Here is a 13,071-nt window from a genome sequence, read left to right on the forward strand (position 1 = left end):
GAATGGCTTTATTTGTCACGTGTACATCAACACAAACAATACAGCCCAATACAGTCCGAGGATGAGCTGGGGGAACACTTCTGGTGCCAACATCACAAGCCCACAACGTACTAACTCCAACCATACCTTTTTGCTGTGTGGGAGGAAACCAGAGCACCCAGAGGAAACCCACACGATCGCGGGGAGAACGTACAAACTCCTTACGGACATCAGTGGGAAATGAACCCCTATTGATAATCCCCGGCACTGTAATGGTGTTGTTCTAACCACCAGTCTGTTCCTCCTGGCCCTAACCCACACTGGCATCTGCTGGAGGAAATGGGTTCCTACACACTGGCTCACCCTCTCAAACTCTGCAATTTAGTTGTTTGAAGTACAGTACTCCGAATTCATCTAAACTCTTTCCTTGTGGGTGGCCCTTCACCAAAGGGAATGCAGTGGCTTGAGAAGGTGCCTCACCCCCTCCAGACAATCACTGCTCAGTTACAGCCAGAGGGAGGCCACGCAGTCCTTGCAGGCTCCCTGCCAGGTAATTGGACCATAAGATCCCCCCACCATCAAGGACATATATACAGAAAGGAGCCGGCAAAAGGGCCAGGATCCAGCCACCCTGCTCATGGACTGTCTGTCCCACTCCCATCGGGAGGACGTTACATAGTATCTGCACTAGGACGGCCAGACTCAAAAACAGTTACTTTCCCCAAGCAGTGAGACTGATCAATGCTTCCACCCACTAACCCACCCCTCCACACCCCCAACACAACTACTGTATCATTTCCTGTCAGTCACCTTGTGTACAGACACTCCTGTGTCTAACATCACTTTACGGACATACAATCAATTTACGTATATAGGCTGTCGTTTGTATTTATATTTATTGTGCATTTTTTATTATTGTGTTCTTTATCTTATTGTGGTTTTTTGTGCTACATAGGATCTGGAGTAACAATTACTTGGTTCTCCTTTACACTTGCGTACTGGAAATGACACTGAACAATCTTGAATCTTGAAGAAGGGATGGGGTATGACAACGGTCTTTTCTCCATGTAAAAAGCAAGTCCCCTTAGGTTCAGGGGTCAGGGACAAGGAGCCGTCGATTTGAAACTCTTGACAGAGAGGGTAGGCAGTTTTCTTTTGCAAGTAATCTTGTTGGAACGTGACACACGGAAGGGGGTGAAGTGAAGAGATGTGGGCAGAATCCACGGAGGAGGAGCTAGGATCGTGGAGTCATTCTCTTTACCGTGGAAAGAGCTGTGAGTCATTCCCACCACTGAATCCCTGGATTCGTAACTAAAGTGGAATGGGTCTTTTCAGGCACTCCTCTGCAGTGTTTTTCACCCGCGGGAAGCAGGTTCAAGTTCACACTTATTTATCAGACCATACCAAGCAACACACACACAATGCTGGAGGAACACAGCAGGTCAGGCAGCATCTATGGAGAGGAATGAACTGCCAGAGTTTCAGGCCAAAGCCTGTCAACAGGACTGGAAAGGAAGGGGGAAGATGCCAGAATAAGGAGGTGGGGGAGGGGAAGGAGGACAAACTGGAAGGTGATAGGTGAAGTCAGGTGGTTGGGGGAAGGGGAATTAAGTAAGAAGCTGGGAGGTGATAGGTGGAAAAGGTAACGGGCTGATGAAGGAGGAATCTGATAGGAGAGGAGAGTGGACCATGGGTGAAAGGGCAAGAGGAGGGATACCAGAGTTTTATAAATTATGGTAGAATATAATTTTGTTATTTATGCATACTCAGTTTGTTCTTAGTCTATCCTGAGCAACAAACACAAAATGCTGAAGGAACTCAACAGGTCAGGCAGCATCTAAGGAGAAGCATAAACAGTCGGCATTTTGAGCTGAGACCCTTCTTTGGGACTGAAAAGGAGGGGAGAAGATGCCAGAATAAGAAGGTGGGGAAGGAGAGAGGAGAAGGAAAGCAAACTGGCAGAGAGCAACCCACAAGTGTCGCCACAGATTCGGGCACCAACACAGCATGGGAACTATGTTCAGTGGAACAACCACAACTAGGCCTTCCCTCCCACCCAGTCACCCAGACAGCACAGTGTTGACTTTAACATGACATGGAGGGGTGAGGCTACTGTATAGTCAAATCCAAACAAGAGCTACGAGCTTCCAGTGGCCTCGAGACCATTTGATGTTAACGGTTTGTTAATGATTAATCTGACCCTCATTAGATTCAGCTGATTGAGTTATGAGGTTATAAAGATATTGATAATGGTCCCCAGGTTCTAGAGGACGAGAGGTAATAAGGTCTGATACCATAAAATTTCAGTTTTTATCTCCGGTGGAAACTCTGCCTCTTTCCCCTTGTCAGCCTATCACTCTGGTATCCTGCTGTGTGTATTAATTCCATCTGTGAGGGAAGGGTACTGCCAAAATTTCACAGGGATAGATCAGATATCAAGACACCAGGATTCCTGCGTGACAGCCAATCAGTGACCAATCTCCCTCTCCCCCCGCCCTCTCTCCCTCTCTCCCCCTCCCCCTCTCTCCCCTCCCCCTCCTCTCTCCCCCCTCTCTCCCCCTTTCCCCTCCCCCTCCCCCCTCCCCCTCTCTCCCCTCTCCCCTCCCCCTCCCTCTCTCCCCCCTCCCTCTCTCCCCCCCTCCCCTCCCCTCCCCTCCCCAGCCAATCAAAGTAATCAGACTCTTGAGCAACACACCAGTGCTGGAGAAACTCAGCAGGTCAGACAGCATCTGTGGAGGGAAAAGCAGTTGCTGTTTATTCCTGATGAAGGATCTTGGGCCAAAACATTGACTGCTTATTCCCTTCCTTAGATACTGCCTGGCCTGCAGAGATCCCCCAGTATCTTGTGTGTTAACCAGACCCTCCATCTGTTTTGGATTATGCGATTATGTAACTCCTTTGCCTAGAATTATCGAGTCACCAAGCCTGCAGCACAGAAACAGACCCTTCGGCCCATCTAGTCTGTGCAAACTGCTATTCTGCCGAGTCACTATTGATCTCACCTACACACAATCCTTCCATCCATGCACCTTTCCAAACTTAAATGTTGCAAACTTGCACCACCCTCTGAGTAAAAAATTTCCCCTTAAGTGTTTCACCTCTTATCCTCGTCTCACCCAACCTCAGTGGGAAAAACCTGCTTGTATTTACCCTATCTGTACCCCTCAATTTTGTAAACCTCTATGAAATCGCTCCTCTTTCTGCCACAGTCTAGGAAAAGAGTCCTAAACTATTCAACCTTTCCCCAATAACTCAGGACGTCAAGTCCTGGCACCATCCTTGTAAATACTCGTTCAATTAGCTGAGAACAACATTGTGGACCGATGGGCCTTGTTCCTGTGCTGTACTGGCCTAAAAGAAGTTGCACACAATACTCCAAATGAGGCCTCAGTAACAACTTCATTTCGCATCCCAGCTCCTGTACTCAGTGCCGATTTATGAAGACCAAGGTGCCAGAAACTCTCTTTGTGACCCTATCTACCCATGATGCAACTTTCAAGAAACTATGGATTTGTATTCCCAGACCCTCCTTTTCCTTTTTCTCTCTCTCTCTCTCTCTCTCTCTCACTCTTACTCACTTTCACTCCCTCTTTTTTCTCTCCCTCTCCTCTCCCTGTCTTCCTTCCAGAACCGGCCCTTCCAGCTCAACAAGCCACACTGCCCAGTAATCCCTGATTTAAAGCTAGTCTAACCATGGTGCAGTTTACAATGACCAATTAACCTTCTAGCGGTACGCCTTTGGAGTGCATGCGGAAACCCACGCAGCTTACAGGGAGAGTGTACAAAACTCCTTACTCCTTGGGGGACAGATAGGAGGTTCTGTGGAAGAGATCGAGAATCACGGATGGTCTGTTGCCTCCCTGGTGCCAAGGTTCGCGATATCTCAGATCGAGTTCTCGGTATCCTCAAGAGGGAGGGTGAGCAGCCGGATGTCATGGTCCATGTAGGGACCAATGACGTGGGTAGGAAGAGTGAGGAGGTCCTGAAAGGTGAGTTTAGGGAGTTAGGCGCCAAGTTAAAGGACAGGACCTCCAGGATATTAATCTCAGGATACCAGTGCCACATGCAGGCGGGTTTAGAAATAGTAAGATGGCGCAGATCAATATGTGGCTGAAGACATGGTGCAGGAGGGAGGGCTTCAGATTTATAGATAATTGGGCAGTTTTCCAGGGAAGGTGGGACCTGTTCCAGAGGGACAGTCTACATCTGAACTGGAGGGGGACAAATATTCTTGCAGGTACGTTTGCTAGAGAGGCTCCGGTGGATTTAAACTAGATACAAGGGGGGAGGGGAACCAGAGTGTAGGAACAGATGTAGGGAAGAAGGAAGAAAAAGAAAATAGTAAAGTTGTTTGCACCATTAGTGATAAACAGAGAGTAAGAGGTGGAAACTTTCTTAAGTGCATTTATGTTAATGCTAGGAGCATTATAAGAAAGGTGGATGAGCTTAAAGCATGGATTGATACCTGGAAGTATGATGTGGTAGCTATTAGTGAAACATGGTTACAGGAGGGGTGTGATTGGCAACTAAATATTCCTGGATTTAATTGCTTCAAGTGTGATAGAATCAGAGGGACAAGAGGGGGAAGTGTTGCATTGCTTGTCAGAGAAAATATTACAGCAGTGCTCTGGCAGGACAGATTAGAGGACTCGTCTACGGAGGCTATTTGGGTGGAATTGAGGAATGGGAAAGGTGTCGTAACTCTTATGGGGGTGTATTATAGACCACCAAATGAAGAGTGAGAATTGGAGGAACAAATTTGTAAGGAGATAGCAGATATTTGCAGGAAGCACAAGGTTGTGATTGTGGGAGATTTTAATTTTCCACACATAGACTGGGAAGCCCATACTGTAAAAGGGCTGGATGGTTTTGGAGTTTGTAAAATGTGTGCAGGATAGTTTTTTGCTGCAATACATAGAGGTACCAACTAGAGAAGGGGCAGTGTTGGATTTCCTGTTAGGGAATGAGATAGGTCAGGTGACGGATGTTTGTGTTAGGGAGCGCTTTGGATCCAGTGATCACAATGCCATTAGTTTCAATATAATTATGGAGAAGGATAGGTCTGGACCCAGGGTTGAGATTTTTGATTGGAGAAAGACTAACTTTGAGGAGATGTGAAAGGATTTAGAAGGAGTGGATTGGGACAATTTGTTTTATGGGAAGAATGTAATAGAGAAATGGAGGTCATTTAAAGGTGAAATTTTGAGAGTACAGAATCTTTATGTTCCTGTTAGATTGAAAGGAAAGGGTAAAAGTTTGAGAGAGCCAATGGTTTTCAAGGGATATTGGAAACTTGGTTCAGAAAAGGAGAGATATCTACAATAAATATAGGCAGCATAGAGTAAATGAGGTGCTCGAGGAATATAAAGAATGTAAAAAGAATCTTAAGAAAGAAATTAGAAAAGCTAAAAGAAGATATGAGGTTGGTTTGGCAAGTAAGGTGAAAATAAATCCCAAGGGTTTCTACTGTTATATTAATAGCAAAAGGATAGTGAGGGATAAAATTGGTCCCTCAGAGAATCAGAGTGGACGGCTATGTGTGGAGCCAAAAAGGATGGGGGAGATTCTGAACAATTTCTTTTCTTCGGTATTCACTAAGGAGAAGGATATTGAATTGTGTAAGATAAGGGAAACAGGTAGGGAAGTTATGGAAACTATGATGATTAAAGAAGAGGAAGTACTGGCACTTTTAAGGAATATAAAAGTGGATAAGTCTCCAGGTCCTGACAGGATATTCCCTAGGACCTTGAGGGAAGTTAGTGTGGAAATAGCAGGGGCTCTGTCAGAAATATTTCAAATGTCATTAGAAACGGTGATGGTGCCGGGGGATTGGCGTATTGCTCATGTTGTTCCATTGTTTAAAAAGGGTTCTAAGAGTAAACCTAGCAATTATCGGCCTGTGAGTTTGACGTTAATGGTGGGTAAATTGATGGAAAGGATTCTTAGAGATGGTATATATAATAATCTGGATAGACAGGGTCTGATTAGGAACAGTCAACATGGATTTGTGCGTGGAAGGTCATGTTTGACAAACCTTATTGAATTTTTTGAAGAGGTTACTAGGAAAGTTGACGGAAGTAAAGCGGTGGATGTTGTCCATATGGACTTCAGTAAGGCCTTTGACAAAGTCCCACATGGAAGGTTGGTTAGGAAGGTTCAATCATTAGATATTAATATTGAAGTAGTAAAATGGATTCAGCAGTGGCTGGATGGAAGATGCCAGAGAGTGGTGGTGGATAACTGTGCGTCAGATTGGAGGCCGGTGACTAGTGGTGTGCCTCGGATCTATTCTGGGTCCAATGTTATTTGTCATATACATTAATGATCTGGATGAAGGGGTGGTAAACTGGATGAGTAACTATGCAGATTATACTGAGATAGGTGGAGTTGTGGATAATGAAGTAGGTTTTCAAAGCTTGCAGAGAGACTTAGGCCAGTTAGAAGAGTGGGCTGAAAGATGGCAGATGGAGTTTAATGCTGATAAATGTGAGGTGCTACATTTTGGTAGGACTAATCAAAATAGGACATACATGGTAAATGGTAGGGCATTGAAGCATGCAGTAGAACAGAGGGATCAAGGAATAATGGTGCACAGTTCCCTGAAGGTGGAATCTCATGTGGATAGGGTGGTGAAGAAAGGTTTTGGTATGCTGGCCTTTATAAATCAGAGCATTGAGTATAGGAGTTGGGATGTAATGTTGAAATTGTACAAGGCATTGGTGAGGCCAAATTTGGAGTATTGTATACAGTTTTGGTCACCGAACTATAGGAAATATCTCAACCAAATAGAGAGAGTACAGAGAAGATTTACTAGAATGTTACCTGGGTTTCATCTCCTAAGTTACAGAGAAAGTTGAACAAGTTGGGTCTTTATTCTTTGGAATGTAGAAGGTTGAAGGGGGACTTGATAGAGGTATTTAAAATTATGAGGGGGATAGATAGAGTTGACGTGGATAGGCTTTTTCCCTTGAGAGTGGGGGAGATTCAAACAAGAGGACATGAGTTGAGAGTTAAAAGGCAAAAGTTAGGGGTAACATGAGGGAGAACTTCTTTACTCAGAGAGTGGTAGCTGTGTGGAACGAGCTTCCAGTAGAAGTGGTTGAGGCAGGTTCGATGTTGTCGTTTAAAGTGAAATTGGATAGATATATGGACAGGAAAGGAATGGAGGGTTATAGGCTGAGTGCAGGTCGGTGGGACTAGGTGAGAGTAAGAGTTTGGCACGGACTAGGAGGGCCGAGATGGCCTGTTTCTGTGCTGTAATTGTTATATGGTTATATGGACATTGCTGGAACTGAACTGCAAACTCGGTCTGATATAGAGTCTAGCTAACCACCAGCTGCCGTAGCTAGCACTTACCTCAGTGTCCTACAGTTCACTGCACAAGTCCTGCCCTGGTTTGTCCTGCAAATTACCACATTCCACTGAATTATCCACCCCCTTCTTCAACCATTCCGAGATTGGGATTCTAATTGCAGCTAAGGAAAGACTGCTTGCTATCCGCCCGCCGTTACTCTCTGCTTCCCTGTTTCCTTGCAGATGGATAAGTTCCGGATGCTGCTCTTTTCCGGAGAGACCGAGTCGCAGAAGTTGCAAATGGTGGACAACTACCGACCCCCACAACCCCTCAAAGGCAGGACTGTCTTCGCCTCTTTCCAGTCGTAGCCCAGTCCTCTCGCCAGCCCCTGGTTAAAACCCACCAAGCCGCCTATGGGGCCAAGGACGGAGCAAGCAGCAGCACAGGACCGGAGAGGAATCGGCCTGTAACTTATCTTTACAACCCCTCGTTATATCGTCCACCTCAGTTCAAAGTACATTCATTATCCATGTTTCCATTTCTACCTTAAGATTCACTTTCTTGCAGGTATTTACGAGAAAAATAAATACAATAGAATCTATGCATAAATAAAGACTGACAAAGAGCCAATGTTCAGAAGACCTGTGCAAATAAAAGAATATTTAATACGGAGAACATGAACTCAATGAAAGATCACACCAGCAAGCACCCACACTGACTGTGGGATTTCTGTTCTAAATCAGCTGCTTTCCTGCCTGTAATGTATTAACAGCTTAATATCAAATATTGAAAGGGCTAGATAGAGTGGATGTGGAGAGGACGTTTCCTGTAGTGGGGGAGTCTAGGACCAGAGGGCACAGCCTCAGAATAGAGGGACGTCCCTTTCGAACAGAAATAAGGAGGAATTTCTTTATCCAGAGGGAGGTGAGTCTGTGGAATTTTGTGTCACGCACAGCTGTGGAGGCCAAGTCATTTAAAGCGGAGGATGATTGATTCGTCAGGACATCAAAGGTTACAGGGCGAAGACAGGAGAATAGGGTTGAGAGGGGTAAGTCAGAGCCAGTGATCTGGGTTCAATTCCCACTGCTGTCTGTAAGGAGTTTGTACGTTCTCCCCGTGACCGCATGGGTTTCCTCCCACAGTCCAAAGACGTACAGGGTTAATGACAGAGCAGACTCGATGGGCTAAAGGTTTTAATCTGCTCCCATGTCTCATGGTCTTATGGTCCTGTAGTGTCAAAGCAGTTCGTCTGGCACACTGAATGCCTGAATCTGGTGGGGGCTCATTTCCTTCTCCTGACCACGCACACCCCACACTTATATCAATTACTCCTTGAGATCTTGTGACAGGAAAATGAATCAGCCATGATGGGCTGAATGGCCTAATTCTGCTCCTACGTCTTATAGCCTTTATTTGTTTTGCATGTTGTTAGACCAAAGCAATGAGGAGATTTGCGACTCCTTCCAGGTGCTCGACTCCCAGCTCCACAAGGACACAGAGATCCTTCCTCACCCTCAGCGGTGGGGCTTGCCCTAGGGTGGGGTTATTCACTGTTTCCCCCCAAACCTTGTCTCTGCAAACTGGTGATGGGTCACAGACCTCACTGTACTCCGCAGGGACAGTGACACAGAGGACAGGAATTCCTGCAAGTCAGAAAGCTTAACGATGACCTTTATTTGTCACATGCACCTCGAAGCTCGCAGTGGAATGTGTCGTTTGTGCTAACGACCAACACAATCCGAGGATGCGCTGGGGGCAGCCCGCGAGCATGACCGTGCTTCCAGCGTCAACGTAGCACACCCACGACTTACTAACCCTATCCCTGTACGTCTTTGGAAAGTGGGAGGGAGCCCACGCGCTGACGGGGGAGAAGGTACAAAGTCCTTACAGACCGCAGTGGGAACGGAACCTGGATCACTGGCACTATAATGTGTTATGTTAACCACTAAGCTGCAGTACTGCTCCTGAAAGAAGAGCAGAGCCTCAAATCCCACTCCAGAAAACATGTCCTCCAATGCCCAAGCAGAGCCTCCGCATCAGCTGTCTGGGACGTTAATTCAAGTCCCAAGTTCACAGTAAATTTATTATTAAAGTAGATATAGGTCTAGGATACAACCCTGAGACAAAAGTCAAGCAAAGTCATAATAATAAATGAATAAATAGGCAATAAATATCGAGAACATAAGATGAAAAGTCCAGGGCAGGTCCTCTGAAATGATAACACCCAGGAATTTACAGTTGCTGCCTCTGATCCGTTGATGAAGTCTGGCTCTGCTTTCCTCCTCCTGAAGTCGATAATCAGATCCTTGGTCTTGCTGACATTGAGTGAGATGTTGCTATGGCACCACTCAGCCAGATTTTCTTCTGAGGCCCCTGTCTACCTTCCACTTCAAATATCCTGAGCTGTTCTCTGTCCCCTGCCCCTCACCGAAACACATTATTGCTTCACCTCTTACTGCTCTGGGGAGCTTTTCTGTGCCCATTTTGACCCATGACCACTGCCTAACATTGTGCAGGTAACTTCCTGCATTTTAGCAGTGACCAGCTGTCAGGGATTGTCTCAGATTGTGGTAAGCATGACAAAGGTAAGTCTGAACCTTTGGATTAACGTGGAATTTATCTCTGATAATTAGCTCTTCAGAGAGAAGGGGTTTACAATCGCTGTCTTCTACACAGACACACACACTTTAAGATTCTCTGTGTTCATCAGCAAGTTGAGTCAATGGTGAGGAAGGCAAATAGAATCTTAGCATTCATTCTGAGAGGACTAGAACATAAAAGCAAGGATGTAAAGCTGATGGATCAGTCAGATCGTATCTGCGGTATTGCGAGCAGTTTTGTGCTGGCGTGGGAGAGGGTCCAGAGCTGGTTCACGAGAATGATGCTGGGAAAGAATGGTTTAATGCATGAGGAACATTTAATGGCTCTGGGCCTGTACTCGCTGGAGTTTCGAAGAACGGGGCGGGGGGGTGGGGAATCTCAATCAAACTTCTCAGATACGAAATGCCTTAATTGAGTGGCTATGCAGAGGATATTTCCTATAGTGGGTGCGTCTCGGGCCAAAGGGCACAGACTCAGAACAGAGGGATGTCCACTTAGAACAGAGATGAGGAGCAATTTCTATAGTCAGAAGGTCCTAAATCTATGGAATTCATTACCACATATGACTCTGGAGGTCAAGTCATTGGACACACTTAAGACAGAGATTGATAGATTCTTGATTGGTTAAGGGGTCATGAGGAGAAGGTGAGAGAATAGGGTTGAAAAAAATCAGTCATGGTTGAATGGTGGAGCAGACTTGATGTGTGGAATGGCCTAAATCTGCTCCTTTATCTTATGGTCTTATAATATTGGGTGTCGTTTTAATCTGTAATAAAAACAGAAATGACTGTACATACTCAGCAGGTCAGGGTGCACCAGCAGACATGGAAAGAGCCAACATTCCCGGTCAGAGAACTTTCCTCAGCGACCCTTCAACAGAAAGCATTATCGCTGCCTCTCTCCCTACAAATGCTGCCTGACCTCCTGAGTGTTTCCTGTTTCCTGTTTTCTGACTACCAGCATCTGTTTTATTTTTGATCTTCACAGCTTTAAACTCCCTACCTAAAAAAAGATGTACTTGCGAAAGTGGAAGAGCGACGAACATTCACCAGACTGGTTCAGGGTTGGGGGTGGGGATGGGTTTGCTCTGCAAGGAGGTTTAGAGGAGACTGGCACTGTACTCTCTTGGGTTTATGATGGGACGGGGGATCTCACTGACATTTTCAAAGGGTTTGGTAGATGAGGGGCAGGGGGCTGTTTGCCTCTCACTGAGGAATCCGGTGTCGGGGAGCACAGTTTGTGAATAAACAATTTAGCTGTTTAAGGGTTTAGGTATAGAGGGATTTTTTTTCACTCAAAGGGCAGTGAATTTTTGGAATTCCTATCCCATAGTTTGTTGAGCTGCTTCAGGAAGTTTGTACACACGGTGGTGTACTGCCAGCAGCACCACAGTAGCGACCCGGGTTCACTTCCCAACGCTGTCCGTAAGGAGTTTGTACGTTCTCGCCATGACCACATGGGTTTTGTCTAGATGCTCCTGTTTCCTCCCACATTTGAAAGACAATTGGTCAAACCAGGGCAGTACGATATCGGAAGTGTTTAGGAAAGGCAGAGACCGATACAGTTTAACTATTACAGGAGTTGTGAGTCAGTGTTGAACTCAATGTAGAACTGCCTTAGGTACCCCAGCTCCAGATTTTTCCTCGGGTTTACTCCCGGCCTTCCCCATGGGTGGGTATAGCCCAAGGCAACAGAGGTTTGAGATAAGAGTTTTCCTTCTCCCAGGAGAGCTGCCAACCACGGCTGACAAGCCCCATCTGCCCAAAACAGAGTTCTGGCCTAAATGGAGTTTTGAAAAGTGACAAACTCCATACTTCCATCTTGCTGAGATATTTCACTGAGCAGCCATGTGCGGTAGCTGTTTTCCATGTGGTCAGTCTCCTGTAAGTTTAGGCTTGCCAGGACGTTGCCTGGATTAGAGGGCACGTGTTCTAATGAGAGGTTGGACAAATTGGGTTGATTTTTCTGGAGTGGCGGAGACTGACAGAAAATCTGATAGAGGTTTAGAAGATTATAAGAGGCATAGATGGAGTAGAGAGACAGTATCTTTTCCCGCAGCTTGAAATGTCTAATACCAGTGGGCATGCATCTAAGGTGAGAGGGGGTAATTTCAAAGGAGATGTGAGGGGTAGGATTTTCTTTACACAGAGAGTGCTGGGTGCCTGGAATGTGCTGGTGATGGATGCAGATATGATAAAGGTGATTAAGACTCTTAGATAGACACATGAATGTATGGAGATTGGAGGGATAGGGAGACTGGAAATTGTGTGGGCAGAAGGGATCTGTGAGGTTATCTGAATTAGTTTAGGATAGCATTGTGGGCTGAAGGGCCTGTTCCTGTGCTGTATTATTCGATGTCCTCTGTTGTATTGGAGGCAGAGTGTATCACCCATGGAAATAGAGCGGAAACAACTTATCCTCAGATTTGTTGAACTTCTGGGAGTGGGATGCATGGGCTCATGAGCACAGTAAAATCTCAGGCTAGCAACAGTCGTGAATGCGGTTTATACTGCAGTCCAGTGTTATGTCATCAATACTAGATTTGTTCTGCACCATTTATAGATTTCGTAATTTAGTTTCATGTTTTTCTACAGTACGGCTGTTGCAAATCACCAGATTTCACCTCATCTAAGCAGTAAGCATAAATCCGGTTCTGATTCTGAACGCAGTTGCGAATAATTGCCATGTACAATCGGAACATGATTTCAGACCCGATAAAAGTGTTGTCGGACCTGATAAAATGATGTTGGTGTATATGTGTGTGGGTGTGTGTGTGTGTGCGTGTCTGACTGACTCTGTGTGTGTGTGTCTGTGGGTGTGTGTGTGCGTGTCTGTCTGTCTGTGGGTGTGTCTGACTGACTGTGTGAGAGTGTGTGTCTGTGGGTGTGTGTGTGTGTATCTGTCTGTCTGTGGGTGTGTCTGACTGACGGTGTGTGTGAGTGTGTGTCTGTGGGTGTGGGGGTGTGCCTGTCTGTCTGTCTGTCTGTGGGTTTGTCTGATTGACTGTGTGTGAGTGTGTGTGTGTCTGTCTGTGGGTGTGTCTGACTGACTGTGTGTGTGTGTGTGTGTCTGTGGGTGTGGGGGGTGTCTGTCTGTCTGTGGGTGTGTCTGACTGATGGTGTGTGTGAGTGTGTGTCTGTGGGTGTGTGTGTGTGTGTGTCTGTCTGTCTGTCTGTAGGTTTGTCTGACTGACTGTG

General features: G+C 46.0%; 1 protein-coding gene across 2 annotated transcripts in view; it reads left to right on the forward strand.

The window, feature by feature from the left end:
* The window catches only part of ca7 (carbonic anhydrase VII), a 33,239-nt gene extending 25,300 nt beyond the window's left edge, over positions 1 to 7,939 (forward strand). For both annotated transcript variants that reach the window (XM_063067243.1, XM_063067244.1), the window contains exon 7: positions 7,516 to 7,939. In XM_063067243.1, coding sequence (XP_062923313.1) covers positions 7,516 to 7,641 — 126 coding nt within the window. In that variant the 3' untranslated portion in view covers positions 7,642 to 7,939. The remainder of the gene's footprint in view (positions 1 to 7,515) is intronic.
* Positions 7,940 to 13,071: the final 5,132 nt, after the last annotated feature.

The sequence above is a fragment of the Mobula hypostoma genome, chromosome 14 (genome assembly GCF_963921235.1).
Source record: "Mobula hypostoma chromosome 14, sMobHyp1.1, whole genome shotgun sequence".
Lineage (NCBI taxonomy): Eukaryota > Metazoa > Chordata > Chondrichthyes > Myliobatiformes > Myliobatidae > Mobula > Mobula hypostoma.